We start from the raw sequence: 21,611 nt of genomic DNA on the forward strand, positions 1-21,611 counted from the left end.
GGTGCCGTCAGTTCTTTGGATTCTACCTTGCAAAACGACCGACCGTCTTGTGCAACACGTTAATTAATCCTCCATTATTATGCCCCGCGATTTCCTCCTGAAATTTGAACCTAAGCTAGCATTGTGAACTGGAAAGCGTCAGATAATGAATTTTAATTAAGTCTTAAGGCGCGCTTTAGTGTGTGCCGAAGACGTGATGTATACGCGTGCACCCCTGAAAGAAATATTCCCGTCCAACACCTGTTGCCGGGAGGTTCCACGTGATTGTGATTATGTCAGAGGTTATATAGATCCTTCCAGGCTGAGTTATAAATCATTATTACTCGTTATTCGATATAATTACATGTCTTTATGTCCTCTTGGACAGGGAATACATTTCTGAAATTTTATTTTACTTTCAACCTTCCTCGCGCGATTCCTATACATATATAATAAATCATACAAATAAATAAATCATGTATTGCGTGCGAACAAATCTATTGAGTCGCTTCTCGATGTAAATGCTTGAAATGTCTATTCTGATATATATCTGATGTATATACACATATAGTTTTATCAGAGACACCGGATATAAAAGAGAGGTGTAACTTGACGTCATCCGTTTCGTTACGCTTCTCAACGAATGAGTGACAAACTTTCGGTTGATTGCGTCAGAACTCGCGCCCCTTGGAATAAAATTGACTCTTACTCCTTATACTTTGCATCGCGCATCATCCGGGACTCGTTTTCGCACGCGTGCATATTTTCGCCGCAAGCGAAAGAACGACCGCGCCGTGTCGGCAGGTATGCGTCTCGGCATCTCGTAAGGTCGTACGGGAAGGAGAGGTGCTCCCTCCCGTCGAGCACCTGTCGCCAAAAGGATCGGCCACCAACACCACCCGTACCGGCGATCTTCCTTCGTCTCTCTCTCTCTCTTCGAGGAGATGGATCTGGCCTTTCGTCGATTTTGGTCTTAGGACCCCAAGCCGCGTGAACACACCTCACGGACCTTATCTCGATACGGTCGTCTCGTGACATGATGGATCGATGCATTAGTGTGTTGATTAGGTCCTCTTTCGCGAACTCATTCGATTCCTTCTATCACATCCTTTTTTTTTTTTTCTTTTCTTTTCTTTTCTTTTATCGCTCTCTCGAAATGCTCTTTATATTTTAAACGGTCCTTCCGGTTTTTCTTCGCCTCGATTTTCTTTTTAAAACGAAGGAGAAACTTTTCATGAATCGTTAGAAAAAAAATAGTAAAGCGAGACAACTGGTGACTTAATTAGAGAAATCGATGCCGCGATGATATTTATATCACAGATTTTGAGATGGTATACAAATACGTGTATACCTTGAACTGTCATTCATTGAGGCTTTTTAATTCAGAAGTTGCTCGCTTGTTCACGCCGCGAAACGTGCTGCAGTTGTCGATGCTGTCGATGCTGTCGATGCTGTCATGTATTTTGATCGTCGGAATCAGGATTGAGCGTAAGCTACGCGCGTCCTTCTCGATCGAGAAAAACACGCGAAAGACTAAAGTGAGAAAAGCCGTCTTAGCAAACGAACGCCGTTTACATAATTTAACCGGCGGTATCCATCCGCGATGAAATCTCTCGCGAATTTCGCTGTCTATCGTTCCGTCGATTTTATTGCGCTTCCAGCTGTGCGCAATAAAAACAGTCAATTTAAGGGGCTAATTTTACATGGACAAGTAGCCGTAAATTGAAGCTTTCTAGAAATTTCGCTAAAAGATGCTGGGAGACAAAAACGAGAAATGTTTTTTTTTTTCTTTTCAATTACCAGAGCAAAAAAAAATGTTACCTTAAAGCGTGTACAGCGCAGACTTTCGTCGATTAAGAAAGTGTCCACTATGTGTTAATTATTCAAGGTTGTCATCGATCTTCCCTTATCGGGCGATTCGATAAGAGTTTCCAGCGTGAAATATTCTGCGCGGGCAACCGTTACGCGACCGATTTGCATCGCGTCGGATTTAATTGGGCCGGATCGACTCTTTCGGCATGGAAGGTTAATTATTTATATATAATTGAAGGTATACGTAGCGCGGTGGTAGATCGCGCCGATTGTGTATTTCGTCATCAATAAAGTTTTGCACAGGTATAGGACCTCGCGGTATCGCCTCTCATCTGCGAAAACATCTCGAGGCTCTGGGTTCCCCTTTTTTCTCCCTCTCTCTCTCTCTCTCTCTCTCTCTCTCTCTTTTCCATTGTCTGTCTCGTACTATACTTTCTCTCACCACAGACAGACTTTGTACAAAATCAAACCGTGCGTATAAGCGCGCGCACCGATTATACATTCTGGCAAAAGCGGCCTACAGTCGCATTAATATCATCAAGATGATGAATTATACACCTGATGTAGTTTTGATTTATTTTTATTCTCATAGCAGCCGCCTATCGCGTCTCCGTCATGAATATATTATTATATTATATATATGTGCCCCCGTTGCTCTTATCGCACATGTGTGAATTGAATCGGCTACACGGCAACGTGTAGACGGATTGTCAGCGTTCTTATAATTTGAGAAACGATGCTTTGAATAAAAGATGATATCGGTCTATCAAAAACTAATTTACTTTAATCCTTTTTATTCGATATTCTACAATGATATGTTCGAGTTTAAAATAAAAATCTAATTATAACATAATCGATCGTCTGCGTGCGATAGAATGTCATCAAAGTGTTGCGAGACTCCTTGAAAAGAGGTTTCAATGACATTTCCAGAAAATTAATGCAGTCAGATTTTTTTGCAGCAAGGTCCGTCCTTGTCACAAATGCCTTTGTCCTTGCCACTTTATCATGAATCGCGAGTCTTCGCGCTCGACACGAGACTCAATTAATTTGCGAATTTGTACTTCTTCGCGCGTGCGCGTGCGCGTGCGCGTACGTTTATATCAGTTCGAGCGCAACGCGTGATTTATCGCGACGCGACGTAATATAATATACCAGCGTCTCGACAAACCGCGAGAATGTTTTACCGAGCGACTGCCGCTAATGCACCAAAGCAAGCAGATTTCAGATTTCCGATATATGTACACGAGGTATATCGACAGACGCGCGCGGAACTTGTACGCCAGGCCCCGAAGAAATTTGTATTCTCTCGGTGCAGAGATCTCGGCGAAATGTCCGCCCGGCGCTGACATTTACGGTGTACACCGTACATATTCACACACGTTTAGAAGACGTTTAACATTTCACCAGCATGTTCGATTCCCCTTGTTTATGTTGAGCGCGCTCGCGTCTGCCTCCTTGGCAGACTTGTTAGCCGAGTGCCTATACCCGATGCCATATACGCGAGATTAGTAGATGTTAGATATAGACAAGCTGCGGCTTGAATTGGTCAATCTCCGAGTCTCCTCTTCGCGTTTCGCGTTTCGCGTTTCGCGTTTCGCGTTTCGCGTTTCGCGTTGCCCGCGGCGAACGTTAACCCGTCTCTCACGTTTCACCATTTCTGATGTATGTACTCTTTATCCCGACGTTTCGCACCAAAGTTCATCACCTCGCGTCGCGTTGCGTTGCTTTGCGATATTTACTGCGTAATATTTTATCTGGGCGTCGTTAAACAATTCTTTATTGATTATCCGTTGTGAAATTATCCCGCGGTATCCGACACCGCCAGCCGGCGAAACCGTGAAAGATGGAATAAGTTAAAATGAAATGTTGAGTTTTATAATATTACCGAGCCATTCAATCTTACCTTATTACGTTTGAATAATGAAATAATAATGCGCGGGTATTGTATTTCCTTGCAATTTGTAAAACTATCGGCGTGAAATCTTTGAAATAAAAGGTCGTAAAATAATATTCGATAAAAATTCGAAGAATCTAAGGATCGGGATGCAATAGTGCAGAGTGTATTTATATGATATCCTATCTGTCTTTTTTTTTTTTTTTTTTTTTTTTTCTCGTACTTTTTCTCTCCTCTTCATCTCGCTCTTTCTCTGTATCCGTTTTGTCGTTTTTTTTCGTTGCCGTCTTTATACCTAATATTAATCGAGAAAAAAGATTACCGAGGACCGAGGACCAATATCTGAGGGGGCGCGTTAAGAGCGGTAACACGGGGCTCTCGGGGACCCTTCATCCCCCGACAATTCTTTATTTTCTCCTATTTCTTCGACGAATTTCCATGTGCTGACGCGCAGCAAGGCTTGACACAAGGGGAGAGTGCAGGACGAATTGAGTCATTCCCGTTTGTATATCCATTCGGAGTAACTAATTATGCAGATAACGATGCAGCGCAGAAAAAGGGAAGCACTCAGATACGAGAAAGGCTCCGCTCTACCTTTCGCACTGTTTTCAATCTTTTTTTCGATACTTCGCCACAGTTACCGGCTTGGATCCCGGCCGTTCCTCTTTCCCGTATGCACTCTAATGCCCGTGATAACGTCTCCATATGGGGTTACGGTTATTACATATTTTCGAGATACGTATGTGAGAGAGAAGACGTGAAATGGAATCGATCGTGGCACCGAGCACTCTCGATGCGGCCTGAAGTGTATCGGTAAATGGCCAAGTTCGATCACCTTGTAATCTCTCTTTAAAATTTGTTCACACACATGCGTACACACAAATATACATCGTACATGCGGGGATAAAGCGCGCACAGTAGTAATGTGTAATTAAACTAATTAACAACCTACCTTTATTAAAAATATCAATTTATCGAAAGTTGCGCGGGAGACACGCATACGTACGCACGTGGGTGATCGTTTCTCGCGGTGCACGATCGTTTCGTAACATCGTTATTAAGTCGAGAGTTAATTAAACGTCTTCGGTACATCACTGTCTAGTAACGAAGTATTTCCTTGCAATTTAGCGGCTCGCCAAGAATCACCACCCCGTGGTTTACCTTCGCGCGCGTTATCCATTATACTAAAATCTCATCGTGCGTCAAGTTCCGGCGGAAGGTTTGAAGGTTTGAAAGTTTTCGGCAGGATCATATCTCTCTCTCTCTCTTTCTCTCTCTTGAGCGAGAGGTATCCAACGCGCAGGTAGTCGACTATGGCATCATGTATGTACACCTACATACATATACACGGGCACACAAACTAGAAAATATATATATATATATATATATATATATATATATGTATATATTTCAGTGTGAGTGTATACAGACGATACGAGTGCGGCAGTTTCTCATTAGCGCGACCGCTTTTTCTGCCAACGAATTATGAATCGTTTTTATTGCTTTAAAATTGCTAATCAACCGCTTGGCCATCGGGAGCAGTCTCGGACTCGTTATGCCACGGTGCCCCAATCCCCTCTTCTTTCTTTAGCCACTCTTTTCCTCCGCCAACATCTATACACGTTGGACGTTCCTTTATTTCTATGTTGGCGATGCAACGCGCGGCGTCGATCGCATCGTTTTAATATAGATACGTTTGATTTATTAATCCTTGTTTGATTTAATATTCCATTCGAATTACTTCGATTTAAACGACTGCCATTGATCGTACCGATGAGATAAGCCCTGTTCTTTTGTTATACCTTCACGCGCCATCATCTTCTCATGTATTGGTATGATAATCGGATAAGATCTATGGACTCGCCGCGCCGCACCCTCGGCATCTTATGAAACGCGATTTTCCTTAGTCTTTCGATTTATACAGGGATCTCGCGATTCCGCGAGCGATCGCTGCCGTGATATCCATGGAAGGCCTCGTCGATCTCTCCCGCGTCGCGAGAACGTTGCTGAAATGTCAGCCATAAATTTTCGCAGCCGCATGCGGCACGACATTTCCACGTTGTTTCGTCTATTAACATAAAGTGCCGACGTTGCCAACATCGGAGTCGCGAGCCATCGTCATATCCCGCCGTATACATTGCACGATGTTTACGCGAAAGTTACAAGAGAAGAGACGACGGAGGTTGATTCCTCTACAAAAGTATCTTTGTATTTTTCATGTACAACAACCGCATTAATAGAGATAGCAATTACGAAACGTTCAATTTATCGCCATTTTCCGCCAGCGTGATTCTGTGTCTCGAGCCGCCGGCGCCGCGCCGTTAGCGGCTGCGGGTGCGAATTGAAAAATTTCTAATTACGTCTTCGAGCTTCGAGTGATACACCGTTATGAATTTATACCGCCGCCGCCGCCGCCGCCGCCGCCGCCGCCACCGCGCCGTCATTATACCGTCGTTGTGCTCGCCAACGGTGCCTTAACGTGGCAAAACCCGTCGCGATGTATGTATGTACGAGACGCTTCTTGCCCCGATAAAATTCACATTAGCGAGTTCCGCAACACAAATCGGACGTTATTTGCTTGCATTAAGCAGTAAACGCGCGAAACTTGAAATTAATAGCCGCGGATGTTACATGCAACATAATATTTCTATTTCTAGAGTATGTACACAGACAGCGTTGTGTTCAAAGTCAATTAAATTGAAATATTATGTAATTTTCTATCGCGTCTCGCTTGTAGCGAAATTATCATTCGAATGTACATGTAGCGATATTTTCAATGTTCGATATATATATAATTACATATGGAGGAATCAAGATTCTACGTAGCGGAATTTTAATTTTACTTCAATTCATGTTGAACAAGTTAGTTTACTCCGAATGCCAGTTTATATTGAAATATTTATCTGAAAATCTTCAAGGGTGGTAATAAGAAGGTTAATGAATATAATAATCTACCGGTCGCGCTGTCGCAGTCGCGTTATTAAGTTTTAACGGAGATCATCGGGCGGAATCATCATGTTGGACCGATCGGATTCGGCTGACCGAGGAAGCGTATTCGCAAAGCGTTTTTTACCGCTATAAGCTCGCCCGGCGAACCATTACGCCAGGCGGGGATCGGAGGTGTACGCCTTTTTTGTATCCAAATAATTTGCAATCTACCGCGTGGCACAGAACATTATTACGAAACATTGTAATTAGCCCGCGCAACTCCCCGGGCTTTTTTCGACGTCGTATCTCTGAGACGATGGGTCCCGCCGATGCACGCGGGTGTGCCCGAGCCCCTTCACGTGGATCCGGATAACTTGGCGACTCTTCGCGAGAGAGAGAGAGAGAGAAGATAGTTGCCGGCGGAGGTTCGGACGTGAGGTGATTGATCGGTTCCAATATAATGAGTGCCGATAATGACCGACACGGGACAAGGCCCGGCGCGAACGGAAAGCGATGGGTCCGTTCGATAGGAGCTCACGGAGAGAGGATGCACGGTCCTGATTCTTCTGTACCCGTGTGGGTACATATATATATATACATATATACGCACGTTTGTACACACACGTGCGCGCGTGCATCACCGATACATTGCGGATTTACGCACACGTGCACGCACGCACGCACGCACGCACGCACGCACGCACGCACGCACGCACGCACGCACGCACGCATCGGTGACTCGCCGGTTAGAGAAAGACTTCTACTACGAGAGCCGTTTCACGCGCGAGAGACTCGATATCTTCTTCTTTTCTTACGAGAGCAGCGCGTGTCGCCGCGGATCGGAATCGCTTCAGGCTTCTCTCCTCGGCTTTTTCAGCCCGTGAAGTGTTGCTTCGAGAGTAAATTAATATATTATCCGGTAGTTATCCGAGAGAAAGATCTTTTCTGAACGATGATGGATCCATTTCTAACGGAGATATCTACGGTTACACGATACGCTCGTATCTGCTCTCAAATGTATACGCAGCTATGATATACGGTGATAAAATGAAGCTTATAGGTTTAGGCGAATATATATGAATGTATTTATATATTATATTCCTTTAGCATACTATGATTTAAAAAATCTGCAAAATACCTTAGCTTATTCAGAAATTTACAAATGCACCCGCTAACGAAGCATCCTCTTGCATTCTCTGAATAATTAAATAAAGATTGCTTTTTTTCTAGATGTGACAGCATTCAATGTATACGGAATATGAATGTGTATCAGAAATCGCGAATCGACCTTCAAGTCGACCTAACTTTGCGCTCAGGTTTATGTCTCTTCCTTCCCTTCCTACTGCACAGGTCACAAGGGCGTGTCGCCGTGAATCGGGCTCCGCTTTCTTTTGTCGGCGATCAGGTGCTTGCTACTCAAGAGAGATGACGTGTCAATTTGCTCTTCATTCCTTTCGTCGCTCACCTCTTTACTCCCATCGCTTTCGATGAATCTCTTCTTTCGGCGTGGATGTATATATACGCTTAAGACGACGAGAGAGAAAGAAAGTCAGAAAAAGAGAGAGAGAGAGAGAGAGAGAGAGAGAGAGAGAGAGAGAGAGAGAGAGAGAGAGAGAGAAAGGACCGATGAGCCGATCGAGAGAGGACACGCGGGAAAGAGCGAAAGAGAGGAAGCCGCGGTAAGTGCAAACGGGACGGATCTATCTTACCGGTTGTTATCTAGTGACGCGTCGGGGATTACGTTTGTACGATTCGCCGGCGTGGATGATGTTGTCGCCCATGGTGTCGGCCTTATCTCAACACGGGAGGGCACTTACCTGCCGATAACCGTTCTCGTCTCGCTTCTTCCTTCTGCGCGCGCATACGCATGTATATACTCGTTGTCATTCTTTCCTTCCCTTTCCCTCTCCCTCTCCCTTTTTTTTATTTATTTCCTCCATCTGTATTCCCCCCATGTCTTCGGTCAGCGGCACTTGTACGCGAATTTCGCTCGGATCCCGGCTTTCCGTCTCGATTTTTGCCTCTACTCTAATTTGTACGGCGATATGAGTGGATCCACGTGTATCCGTAATTAACTTGGCGACAATCTTATTCCGGACAGCGTCTCTAAACGCATCGGTATTAATCTGTACACGTATATATTTTGATGTTGTATTTTTTTAAGTGGTATATTTTATTTAATTCTTACAAATTCTTTTTCTTAAAAAAAAAAAAAAAAAAAAGATCACTTATTATTATTAGTATGTAGGTATGTAAAAATTATACAGAAGTTAATCAATAACTTGGAATCGAAAGCTTTTTCTCTGTATATTTATCAATTATCAAGTTCATTATTAAATGCACTCTTCGTCACACTTAATATATTCAGAAACGCCCCCTGTGCTCTTCATTTTCATCCCGAGCTCCCTCGTGCACGACGTAATTTTGCCCGTCTGAAGCATCGCTTTTCTGAATTCAGCGCGACTGCCAAGTCCGAGCAGATATCTTCGAGCGAGGTCTGAGAGAGAGGACGAGAGCGAAATTGACGAGGAGAGCGGAGAGGCGGGGGAAATAAAGATAGAGGGTCCCTAGCCGCGCACTAACACTCCCGGCAGGTAATGAGACGAGGAGAGTTTATCCCGCTCCCCCTGCCGCCGCAGCGCGGTGGATGCTGTTTATGCAAATGCAACCACGAATCACGTCCGGTGGCAATCGCTCCGGGAATTATGCCGAGATCGGCATGGAATGATTATTCCGTGGCGCTAAACTCATCTCACTTCGTGGCCCGGCAATTCGGGACCCGCCGACAGTCGCTGCGCATCGTCGGGCGCGGCGCGCACTACCCTATTTAATTCAAATAGGCTGCGATACGCACGCAAATCTCTACACGTATGAGTATAGTTTCTTACCGTGCTAAAGTACGGATACTCGATCGTTACACACGCGTGAATGCATCAACTTTTCGGTAACGTTTTCCTTTTTTTCTAAATATCCGAGATGTATACGCGTCTTTAAGATTCTTTTGTGTTTTCTTTCTTTACTACAATTTGTAAAATTTTATTTTAAATTGTTGCTTATTCTTGTTTTTTTTTTTTTTTTTATCATCGTATTAAAGAGAATTCATTAGCATTCGCAATTAACACCATTGTTGAAATATATATAATATTCTTTATAGATATTACACAATATTGACGCGCAATAAACTCTTGTATGATTTAATAAATAATTTAAATATATATATTATACATATTAATATAATAATTTTTCTATTTTGTTTCAGGTGAGTGTCGGTGTTTCTCTGAACAAGTAGATTTCATTTCGAAATGGAATGGGTGAGTTATATTGCAAATATTTGAAAAATTTATTTTGGATAATATTTTCATATTCAAATTTTTAATATATAGAGTCGAAAATATATTTATTATTATATTATTTGAAATAATAAAGAGAACAATAAAACTTGGCACTTGTATAAACGAATAAAGGTATAATTGAAAATCTTTGCACGGATGAAAAGAGACGGGGCTTCTCGAGTGCGTCTTCTTCGTGTGGCCATCGCAATCGTATCTTGTACATTTACCTTATGTTATCCCCAATTAAGGCTCAGCTCGACGTTTGGTCAGTGCTATTACCAATTAAGGTTTCGGTGCTACCTTCGAAGGGAACGAAATATGTACGAAGATCGTAGCCGCGGATGGGTAGAAACGACAAAGGGCAGACTTGATGGTAGCTTTTCCGTGCGAGATGGTAGAGTAGAGGAGGAACGAAGCCGATCGCGCAACGTGCTCGTGGCCTATTAGGGACTATCGGGAGTCCGGAGATCCAAGGCATAAACATGCTCGACACCTCGCCGCCTCGCGGTAATGCGTTCGTAACTCTTGGCAATATCTCGGTGCCCTTCTCTCTTTCCCTTTCTATTCTCTGTACTGTGTATCCTATATTCTTTTTCTCTCACCTTCCATCCTCGTAGGTTTTATTTTCTCCTTGCCTTATGAGTTTCGATACGAAGATTTGCGCATCGCCATCTCTCACCTTTGCACCGCGAGTAAAGTTCGCGAGTAAAATCTAACGTGCACGTAACGGTAAGTCTTAGAATTGTGACTATAATTCTGGGATACTATTTATTGGGACATTGCTTTTGAAAATCTTGACTGTCAATTAGAATTCTATAATACAAGAGTTAATAACAATTAACTGATGTGTGTCTAATTAAATTTTATGAAGATATCACTTGTACGAAATGTATCAGAGATATAATAGGTAAAAGGCTCATGTTTTTAAATAGCATTATAGTATTTCGACAAATTAATTATTTCTTATCTGTTTGCTAATTTAGACAATTTCATTTATCAATTTTGTAATGTCATTTAACGGTTGAAAAAATTGAATCACACTTTTGTCATCACGATGCAGTTCATGATAAAGTTGAAGAGTTGTTTTTCTTCTCTAATGATACATCATCGTCTCAGATATCGCGACCTATCAAAGCACATTAAATCAATGTCACGAAGGATTAGTTTAAAATCACTTCGAAGGGTACACGACAAACATAAAAAATGAGTGTCTAATAATTGAAAGAAAAATCTATCTTTGCGATAAAAATAATTTATACAAGACGCTTTATTTTTAAAAGTCACATCATACATGATTAAAATTTCTATCAATAATTTCGTGATATCGAGTTAATTATTATAAAACGTATATAAAATTATTTTAAAAGCGTCCGAATTGTTAAGAAATATGTAGTCCTTTATCCAGTCTTTTGTCTTTTATTCTGATAATTAAATATCTTTGCATTATAATTATTGAGAATGTAAATAATTTTGATAATTTTCATCATAAAGTATTTTATAAAATAATAAAGCAATTAAAATTATAAAGCAAAGACGAGAGAAAAATTAAAGTTGTTTTCAGACCCAAAATAATACAACTTTAATATTCTATAACAAATGATCCGATATGATACAATGACAATCCGAAAGCGTGAATGGAAAATCGTCAAGTCTGTTTGCAATCTTCAAAGTTGTCTTGTTTCACAGAACCGCGATGAATAACCTACCATTGAAATTTATCGATCCCATTTGTTCGTTCTGTGATTTTTTTTTATTTTTACCGCAACAAAACGAAAGACAACGCGGATGACGAAGGGCGCGATGTCGTCGCGCCTTCCCGAAGGCAGAATCCACCCGGGCCAAGCACTTTGTTTAATTTCGCCCGGCGTTCCTGAAACGGGATACCCGCGGATCGCCGGGGAGGTGGTCCATTCGTAATCTGGGCCCAGTGACTAATTTGCGAGCGAAGCCTTCGTTTTCTTGCCCTCCCAGAGGAGGACCCGAAGACGTTACCGCGACGGACGGACGAACGTGGGGGCGGTGATGGACGCCTCTGTGCTTCCAGCGTGTGTGATTTATGCGACGATTCATCGCATCCACCTACCCACCCCTCGATGTAATACAAGTTACGAGATTTCGTACGGTCGTTAACGAAAATGCCTTCCCATTTTTCCCCGTCGAAACGTTATCGTCGAAAGACTATTTTCTCCGAGAATACTCCGAATGTGTGTTCAGCTCCACCAGGCATTTTTTTATTTCGAAGGTCTTGAGTGTTTAAAGGAAATTTCGATTAAGTTTGTAAACTTTTAATTAGAAATATTTTTAATCTATTCTTTTTCTTTATATATCGGTTTATGCTCTATGCTCTACGCTCTACGTATACATACATATACACATGAAATGCGAAACGCTATGCGGAAAAACACGACGATATAAAGGCACCGTTTGCCATTTGAAATTACGATAGATACGTCGACATTGAAATGAATAGGCTTCCACTTGAGCATGAATAGCCGAACAATAAGCCTTCGCACTCTGAATTGCGACCTAAACGGTATTTTCCTTCGGGCGACGTGATATGAGTTTCGCACGATGATTTATCACACGTCTCAAGTACGGCGCGTATCACGGCTGACCGCCTGGGACACAAGGGGAGCGCGATTTTTGCAATTTTTCCTGGCTGCGTGCACAGCCCCAGTATCGAGAGATAATGCTAACCCGATCGATAGATTACGATCGATCCAGTCGATCGGTAATTGCCGTCGCAATCGACCGAACGCGGATTATGGCGACGGGGAGAAAAACGTGGCAGGAAGAAAGAGAAAAGTAACACTCGTAAATTTACAGCACGGGACGTAATTTGCAGGATATAGTGGTAGTCGTCTCGTGTGCCACAGTCATCGGGAACTCGACGCAGAAGAAACTAAGACGCGAGTTTCGACCGGTAATGAACCCCTTAACCCAGGCAGAGTTGCCTTAATGACAGTTTAAAGTTTCTTCTCGCGTTTGTGGTATCGCGCCGGCCATCTAGCCGTGATCCGAGTACTCGGGAGAGAATCGTTCCGCCCATGTTGAACGGGAACGTGGAATCACGGGATGTGATCGCGATCGCACGCCGATGATCGATTACTTTGTTACGACGCGCCCGCGCCCGCGCCCGCGCCCCGTCGATTTGTCAGGATAACGATACGGCACCCTAGCTAGATTATATTTGCGAAAAAAATGTATATAGTGTATATATATCATTCTCGCGTATTTATCTACTATTTAGCTGTAGAGATAGACGTCTTTCATATTTCGTCGTAAATTAAACGGTTGCTCATGTTGCTGCATAGTTGAAATTAAATAGTCGCGTAAAGTCTCTTCAACTATAATCAAACATAATCAAACATAATCAAAATCATGTCCACGTCCTATTTTTTTTTTCTTTATAAGAAAAGTTGCAATATTTTCTCTGCCGTGAAGCTTTTTTTTTTTTTTGCAATTAATTGCAAGCCTGATGACGATTGAGTGAAGAATGCGCGGGAAGAAATTAAATTTGCTATCTGCCAGGCGATAATATTCCACTCTCGAAAACAATGTGTACGAGAATCGTGAGAATCCGTAGAGAGGGCGCGTCGAAAGAACAAGATTGCAATCTTGAGCTACAATTAAGGAGGTCGGGGCGGTTCGCGTGGAGAAAATATTCCTTTCTACGTAGGCGGATCGCTAACGGATCGCATAGGCAGACTAGAATAGAACTCCTGAAAGTCGATAAATCGGCAGGGTATATTCGTCGGCATTTGTCATTACCGCGTCCGATCTGATAGCGTTGTAAATGAACGGGTATAATGAGAAGAAACGAAATTATAGCGCGAACGCATTATATTAAAGTGTACACGTTATGTGTTATATTAGCCGTTACACGTGTACTTTATCGGCATTTATATCGCCGATAGTAGAAGCAAGGCGATAGGGAACATGCGAGAACTATAAAATATTACGACTCGTCCCGCGTAATATGCGCCGCGCGTTAATAAACTGGCATTATTAATATCTTTAAAGCGCTTCGCAGTCGAGTTAAAGCCTCTGTCCCGAGCGCGTGTGAGAATTACCATCGTAGAAACCTAATTTGCAACAACATCCCCTGTATGCTCCGCGCAAGTATGTCCGCGTTATAATATCCATCGTGATTTTTCCAAGTAGCGAGTAACGCTAGCATCTATCCAACGTGCTAACAGAAGGGCTCTGAAAGGAGGAAGAGGCGCGCGGCCATTGTAGAGGAGGGCGAGAGAAAGAGAAAGAGAGACATAGAGTCCAGAGTGTTGTAGAGCCAGCCACGGGTGGAGGCAGGATGGAGGATAATAAAGCAGGAGTCCGCGAGGAATGATTTAGTGGCAAGCGGTCGAATAACTTTCCCGCCAACACTGTTGCCACCTTGAAGCGGCAATGCGCTCTTCTCGAGGCTCGCTCGCATGTGCTTTCGTATCGAGCACCTTGCTGGCAGGGGTATCGAAAACGAAGCGAAGAAAAAAAGGATCGACCTAGGGTGTGGAAGGAGGGAAATTTGTTAGGCCATGTGCGGAACCTCCTCTCAGCGGCACGGAGAACTATGGATCCTCGACGTCTCTACGTCTTTCCTCTTTTCGGCAAGCATGAGAGAGAGAGAGAGAGAGAGAGAGAGAGAGAGAGAGAGAAAGAGATAAAATATATGCGAGAGCGCAGCAGCTACGTAATGCCGCTACGGAAAGAAGAAGAAGAAGAAAGAAACCGAGGGTCTTCTCATCCCTCTTCTATTTCACTCAGACAATCATGCTAATGAATTACTGCCGAGCAATATCGGTGTTGATCCGGACAGCCGATTCAGGCCCACTTCGATGCCTTCTCTTGGCGATAGCGTATACGCAGTTATAACGTTTGATTTCGACCATCCCTCGGTACAGTCTTGTCTCTTCGTTAATAGTCTTTCGCTTCCGCTCTTTCTCTTTAATCTTTTTTTTTTTTTTTTTTTTTTTTTTTTTTACATTTCTTTCGTCACCTCTTACCAAACATCTCGCCAATCATCTCTCAAGATTTTATCTCGACGAGATTATTATGTCTCATTATTTATGAATCATCGTTATTTTCAATTAAGAAACTTTGATCGATATTCTTAAATAAATGTGAAGTTTATTTTGCGCATTTCTATTTGAAGGAAAACTTTCAGGAAGGAATATATATTCATCGTAATATATGTAGGATCACAGAGTATATTAAATCGCGAGCAGTCTAACCTGCTGCTTCAACCCTCGGCGAGACTATACCGCGTGATGCATTGTTCCGCTCGTTTTGTTGCTCATCGACCTTGCAAGGAATATCGATTTCAATCGGCGTGTATGCGGAATACAATCCGATGTGGATTCCCTTCGGTAAGACAGACCAGACCGACACACCGAAGCCACAAGATCGTAAATGCTTTGTTCGCTTCGAGAGGAAACCTCCTCTTCTAGCTTTTCAAACAAGTAATCGAAAGAATGCTTTCTCCGAATCTTTTTGCGTGTCACGCTCGGATGAGTTACATAATAACATCACATCATGTAACACAAATTCTCTCACACATGCAATAATTTAATTGATTCTTTCTCTCTATCTGATTTTAGTTGCATAGTATATAAGAAATAAAAGTTCAATTGTGAGCTGGTTAAAAAAAATAAAGACAGTCGACAATAGTTTGCAAAAGCAATCATAAATCAAAATTAAACTCACATACATCATATCGCTTACAATACATAACATTACTTCCAGTATTCAACAAATCGAATGGGAAATCACTCTTTTCCATACATTGTATGCATTTTATGCAATCGCTTAAAGTGGCCTTAAATCTTCCAACGGCCACAAATACAAGTATGTAATATAAATAATCTGAATGTCCATTCGCGATCAGATAATCGTATTACAGTGCGTACAACGCAACAGCAGGAGCCTCTCTCTCTCTCTCTCTCTCACCCTCTGCGTCCTTTTCTCGCCATCCATCGTCCTCGAACAGAGAGAAAGAAAGAGAGAGAGAGAGAGAGAGATAGTAAGAAAGAGAAAGGTGAAAGACGATCGGAACCATCCCCGTCGCCCTGGTGGTCGGAGTATCGCGCTCGTTGTCAGCGGGGTCCTAGTGTTGGTTCGCCAGGACCGCGAGGAGAAAAAGCCGCGGGTCTCATCCTGACTATGGTACACACCACAGAGAGAGAGAGAGAGAGAGAGAGAGAGAGAAAAGGAAAGAATCGTCTGTATATATGCGGTGGCTGTCTACACCGGTTATAAAATACGGTGCCTCGAAAGGCTCTCAGCATGCTCGCGCCTCCACCTTTAAGGATGGCGCGCGTACATTTCCCCCCCCCCTCTCTCTCTCTCTCTCTCTCTCGGTTTCTCCTCTATCGTCTTCTTAGGCGCGTTGAAATCGAGTGATTTTATTTACTTAATTGTTACAGTCGCGGCGTATCAGCGTCGGTTAATTATAGTACTTGATTTTCTCTATCGAAAAATATATTACGTTACAAGTAGATGGTTTAGAAAAATAAATCACGCCATTCACTTTTAATAACACGTGAAATAAGAATGGATTTTATTGCTTTATTATTATCGCTTTCTCGCGGTATTTATTCGTCTGGAATTTTCAATTCGGAATCGTTCCACCTTTGCACCTTTTACGTCCTTGACTGCTTCTTCGCCTTCGTATTTATTCGTCCGCCTGGCTGCCGTTTCTGGTCTGCCGTTTGGTCGTCGCGACCGGTACTAGACGCGTCGCGTTGCAGCGATGCAACGCACCGCACCGCGCTGTACCGACACCGGTCGCCTGCAGTCACCGACGTCTGAGACGGCCGTCGCCGCCATCGTAGTGCAACAAGTACAAATTGTCCGGCTGTAAAAGTTATCGCTATAAATCGCAGATGACTCGCCGCGACGCATCTGGTATGCGAGCCTTCGAGCGGTGCGACGATGACGCAACGCTCCTGCGAAAACCGGGTTCACACACGCACACATGCGCGCACAATCATGAGATATGATCTACAAAATCCTCGGGAAACAGCCAATTTTAAGTAGAATCGTTAAAATAATGAACTTTATCGCTTATAGAAAAAAAAATATCTTGAATAAGTTTTACAGATATATTGTATATATATATATATAAAAGCTATTTCAGAAAAATTAATCGTAACAAGCGTATTTGTCGGGCAAATGCAGTAGAGCAGTCGTGTGTTACTGATCTTTCGATTCGTTTTGTCATACGCCTCGTAACGTCTAAAGAAATGTACAAGCAGTCATTCAACATAGCGACCCAAAATACGCTCAGAAAAAGAGGCAGTAAAAATTTTCAACCGCAAAAGGAACTTTTTCTTTGCAAGGTTCAAGAGGACTAAATTATTAATTGTTTATAGGCAAGTCTTAAAGGTATTTGAATGAGAAAACGGGAGAAATAATCGTTCCCAAACTCGTTCTAGAAGAGCATTATTTTAATTACATATAATCGTTAAACTATATTTTATTACGCTGTTTAGAAAAAACAAAATAGAAGGTGACAAAGTCTTGTTTTATTAATCAATTTTAATTGCTAGAAAATGTTGAAAAAAAAAAAAAGATCCATTTAAATATTGCCATGCAGGACCGAAATATCGCATGTACTATAGATGCGAGTCTGGACGTATTGCGCCGTGAGCGTTTCGCGTGCGCGTGGCAATTATTATAGGAAGTTATGAAGTTCTCGTCGCGAGACACCGCGCGATGCCCGCGAAGAGTCTATTAACGGACGATAATCGATCTTGCACGTAATTGCCGAACCGGTTCGCCGACGTCCGCGATCGTATTGTGTGCCTAAGCGCGATTCGTTTCGGTCTTCTCTCTCACCGACCGCGCTCGATATCTAATCGTTCTCGTTCGTTTACCCGTTCCGTAACTCAGCAAACCCGTAGAATGATTCATTAATGGAGTACGATAAATCATCGCGGTGCAATTGCGAGAATTCACGCGTATACTTTGTATACTTTTCCATTCAAGATTACACTGGGATTTAAATGAATTTTCAGTCAAACGCGCGTTCATGAATATTAGCCGAATCGATTGGCAAGCAATCGCTAAACACTATCTCACGATGATAAAATTGCGTTTAATCTGAAAATGATTCGGCCCGCTACAGGTGATTATTGAACAAGCTGCGTCTTTATGCGCGATAGAAACGAGCCTCTTCAACTGCGATGAAGCTCCAGCGAAACATTAGTCAAATGATCTTTCGGCATTCTGCGCGCGTCAGTATTTTCCGACATCATACTCCTGGCAGGAACTCTGCGTATCGGCCGCGAGTCCGGTGCGCCTTGATTAATGCAAGCGATTCACGGAGCTAATGGCATCGACTCTCCCGTATTTCCCTCCGTAAGAAAAAAATATTCCTTAATATTGTATGAAATTCCCGTGCATTAAGCTTACCGAGGGCCGAGGGCCGAGGGCCGAGGGCCGAGGGGGCCTCTGCATTCCCTGGGGTCAACGATGCCGCGCGCGAAGCATTTACCGTGTGTACTATGCCGCGCGATCGCGCGGGCCTCGCTTACGACGTGGTGATATTTCATACGATTATCCTTCACATCGTTGGGTCACTAAATCATGCCCGACGCACCGCCGGGATATCCCATCACCGAGTACACAGCGCGCCCGTATAATCGCTTACGACGATCCGTAAAACTCTGGCGAATTGGAGCGACGGAGCTCCCTCCGGCGAGCTCTCACCGATAAAGGGAATTTATCGCACCGAATATACACGCACTCTTTTCTCCTGCGATTGGCGTGCGTTCGCCACACACGCGTTGACCTTCACGGTCGGCCTTCGCGTCCGACTCTCCACCGTAGAGAATTGAAACGTTATTGAGCGTAGGAAAAAAAATTATCGAGTGAATTAATCTGGCGCGCGACACACCTCTACGACCCACTTGCATCGGTCGATTCGTTTCATCTTTTCAGTTTACACGTATTCATAGCAAGATTTTCGCTTTCGCAAACCTAATTATCAATAGAATTGCAAATTGCTTCTTTTCTAGTCTTTTTCTAGATTAGAAATTCATGATTAAAATTGCAACGCGAGGCTCGCATGCTCTCTTCTATTCGTGACACACACTCGTACCATTGAATGATATCCGAGAGTTTTTCTTTCGTCTTCAGCTTCCAGCTTCCAGTCTGCCGATTGTCGCTCATGCTTTTCGTTCGCCGTACAAGTACCGCTTTTTATACACGCGAGCTCGACAGATAGAGCTGTTCGTCGAGTAAGTCAAGAAGCCATCCTCGGTATTCGCGGCTCGCTGCTTCGCTGACGGACTGACAGTGTCTGACTCTGTCGCGACATCTTCCACTTTCTTCCTTCCTGTCACCGGAATTTCTTCCTCGTCCGAAGAAGTCATTTATCAAATAAGAAAGATCTTGAAAATGTGTGCCCCCATCTAACATTTCAGTTCAAATTTCCGTGCAAATTTTTTGCTAATCTGCGCAAAAGCGCCATTACGCCGACGGAGTCGCGTTACCGCTTACCACATGCCTCGTTGAAGAAACTACGCGTTGGAATTCCGGAAAACGTTATCACGTCCGTGGCGCACTGCCATCATTCCCGGCGACGCGAGCGCGTGCTTAAAACCCTCGCCATTTGCACATAAGGAGTCCTAATTGTGTGATGCGCCGCGCGCGATGCACGCGAGAACAGGCTCTATGCTATCTGCGCGAACAGCCGGAGCCGCTCCGAACCGGAAGTTACGTGGGTGGATAGGACGCGACCCTTTGTCACGCGAATTGACATACAGCTACGCTGCCCGGGTAGCCGTCACGTGAGTCACCGCGGGTGTGCGGCCGCACAATTAGCCGGCTCCGTATTCCGTTTGCATAAATAAATATATGCGTGTTTGCCGCCTCGTTCTCGCTCCCTCTTCCTCCCTCTCCCTGCTCCCCTTCTTTTCCTTTTCTTCACGCGACCGCCGACCGCCGACCGCCGACCGCCGACCGCCGATGCTCCTCTTCTCGGATTCTCGTTCTGCTCGCGTACACACTTGCACGAGCGTATGCGCACGTTCGGCCACGTAGGCCGATAAGCGGACGGTCACGGAAAAATCACGAGAGCAGGGAAGGGAATGAGATGCTCGAGAGAAGGAAACTGAGAACTGCGACAAGGAAAAAACGACAAGGAAAAAAGAACAAGCGCTAAATTGTACATCGTAACTCTAAATAGACGCTCGTATACGGTAAAGTAATTGATGAAATTTTTACCGTGCCGGTATTCTTTGCTACGAATCATATTTTGTCATTTATTTGAAGCTTAAACTTATTGTATTTTATTACATTGGATCAAAATAGCTAATGAGAATTTAAAAGATCAGAGATGTAGTTGGTAAGTTTTATCAAGAGAGAATCACAAAATATATGCTGAAAGAAATATAAAGTTACGTCATAATTCCTGCTTTTTAAATGTGTATATCATTCTGATGTAAAATTAATTTAATAATATTTTTCCTATATATGATGCATTCTTCTATAATGAATTATTAAAGTTTCAGTTGATCGAAAGTTTTTACATATTTTACGATCCCCGATGTACTCATTTTCCGAAACGAAACGAGGCCAAAGCACGCATCATGCAAAAAAAAAAAAATGATCATACTTGAGAATGTCGTGAATACCAGAACCCGTTTTACGGAGAGGTTACAGCTCGTACAGACGATGTACGGTACTAAACGTCGTATCGAAGCCGATGCTTTACATACGAGTTCGCAAGAGTGGTGCGGTAAAAGTAACCGAGGTTTGGGAGGGGACGAGGAGGAAGCCCACACAATGCTACCAACCCGACGAACTCTATAGAACCGTCACTCACAGTTGCCTGAAGAGTCGGCAGTGAGAGGCAACGTGTCTCTCTTCTTCTTCGTCTTCTTCGTCTTCTTCTTCCGTTCAGTTCGTCTCTTACCGTTCCGTTCACTCTCATCGCTCCTCTGCCCCTCCGCATTCTGCCGTCCTTTTTGTGCTTTGGCTTCCTCGCCATTTTTTCCCGTGTCCACCGCACGAGGTGCGACGACCACGTCGATGTTGATTTTCTATGCGACTAGCGGCGAATATCGAGACTTGGACGGACCTGTTGACAGACGTATGTTCGACCGATAGACGCGCACGTGTGAAACGACCGGTTCTTTATCGCGCGACAATCGCGCGAACGCGAGAATCTTGTAGATGACTATTTGATTTTGCCAAAGGGAACGAAACTTCTCGTTTCACGTTTATCATCCGATCAAACGCTATGTCGATGCTGAGGTAGATCGATGTCTATCATAATGATATAAGTGAAAATAGGCTCTGAGAGATTTAATAATTTCAATGCTCCATTAACAAGACATAGACATTTTTGTTTGTTGACATTTGTGTCAATAATAATTAATAAAATAGATAAGTTATTCTGTTACTATAAAAATTATATTCTCATTAGTTTGCATAGCATTTATGAAATATCTCCATTCGATACGCCACGATTATCCGTTTCTGGAGGAGGTCTGTACGGACCTCCTCTTAACCTTTGCTCTCTCGAGGTGCGTGTTTTCGTTGTGGACCAGCAAAGCCGAGAGACGAATCGAACGGCCCTTGGCGGGTCGCTGTCCGGTAATTGCGATGAGATATGGCGGCCACTTCTCATTAAAATAGTTTAATATATATTTGTCAAGCTA

At 43.3% G+C, this 21,611-nt stretch overlaps 1 protein-coding gene across 3 annotated transcripts in view; it reads left to right on the plus strand.

Annotated features, from left to right (window-relative positions):
* The window catches only part of Ds (dachsous cadherin-related 1), a 310,941-nt gene that overhangs the window by 235,406 nt on the left and 53,924 nt on the right, over positions 1-21,611 (plus strand). The window contains exon 1 of one of the 3 annotated variants that reach the window (XM_072898495.1): positions 9,901-9,924. The exons of the other annotated variants lie outside the window; for them this stretch is intronic. Within the exon in view, the coding sequence (XP_072754596.1) occupies positions 9,916-9,924 (9 nt within the window). The 5' untranslated portion in view covers positions 9,901-9,915. Of the gene's footprint in view, positions 1-9,900; positions 9,925-21,611 lie in introns of those variants that run through there. 3 annotated transcript variants of the gene reach the window in all.

The sequence above is a fragment of the Anoplolepis gracilipes genome, chromosome 8, assembly GCF_047496725.1.
Source record: "Anoplolepis gracilipes chromosome 8, ASM4749672v1, whole genome shotgun sequence".
NCBI classification, from domain to species: domain Eukaryota; kingdom Metazoa; phylum Arthropoda; class Insecta; order Hymenoptera; family Formicidae; genus Anoplolepis; species Anoplolepis gracilipes.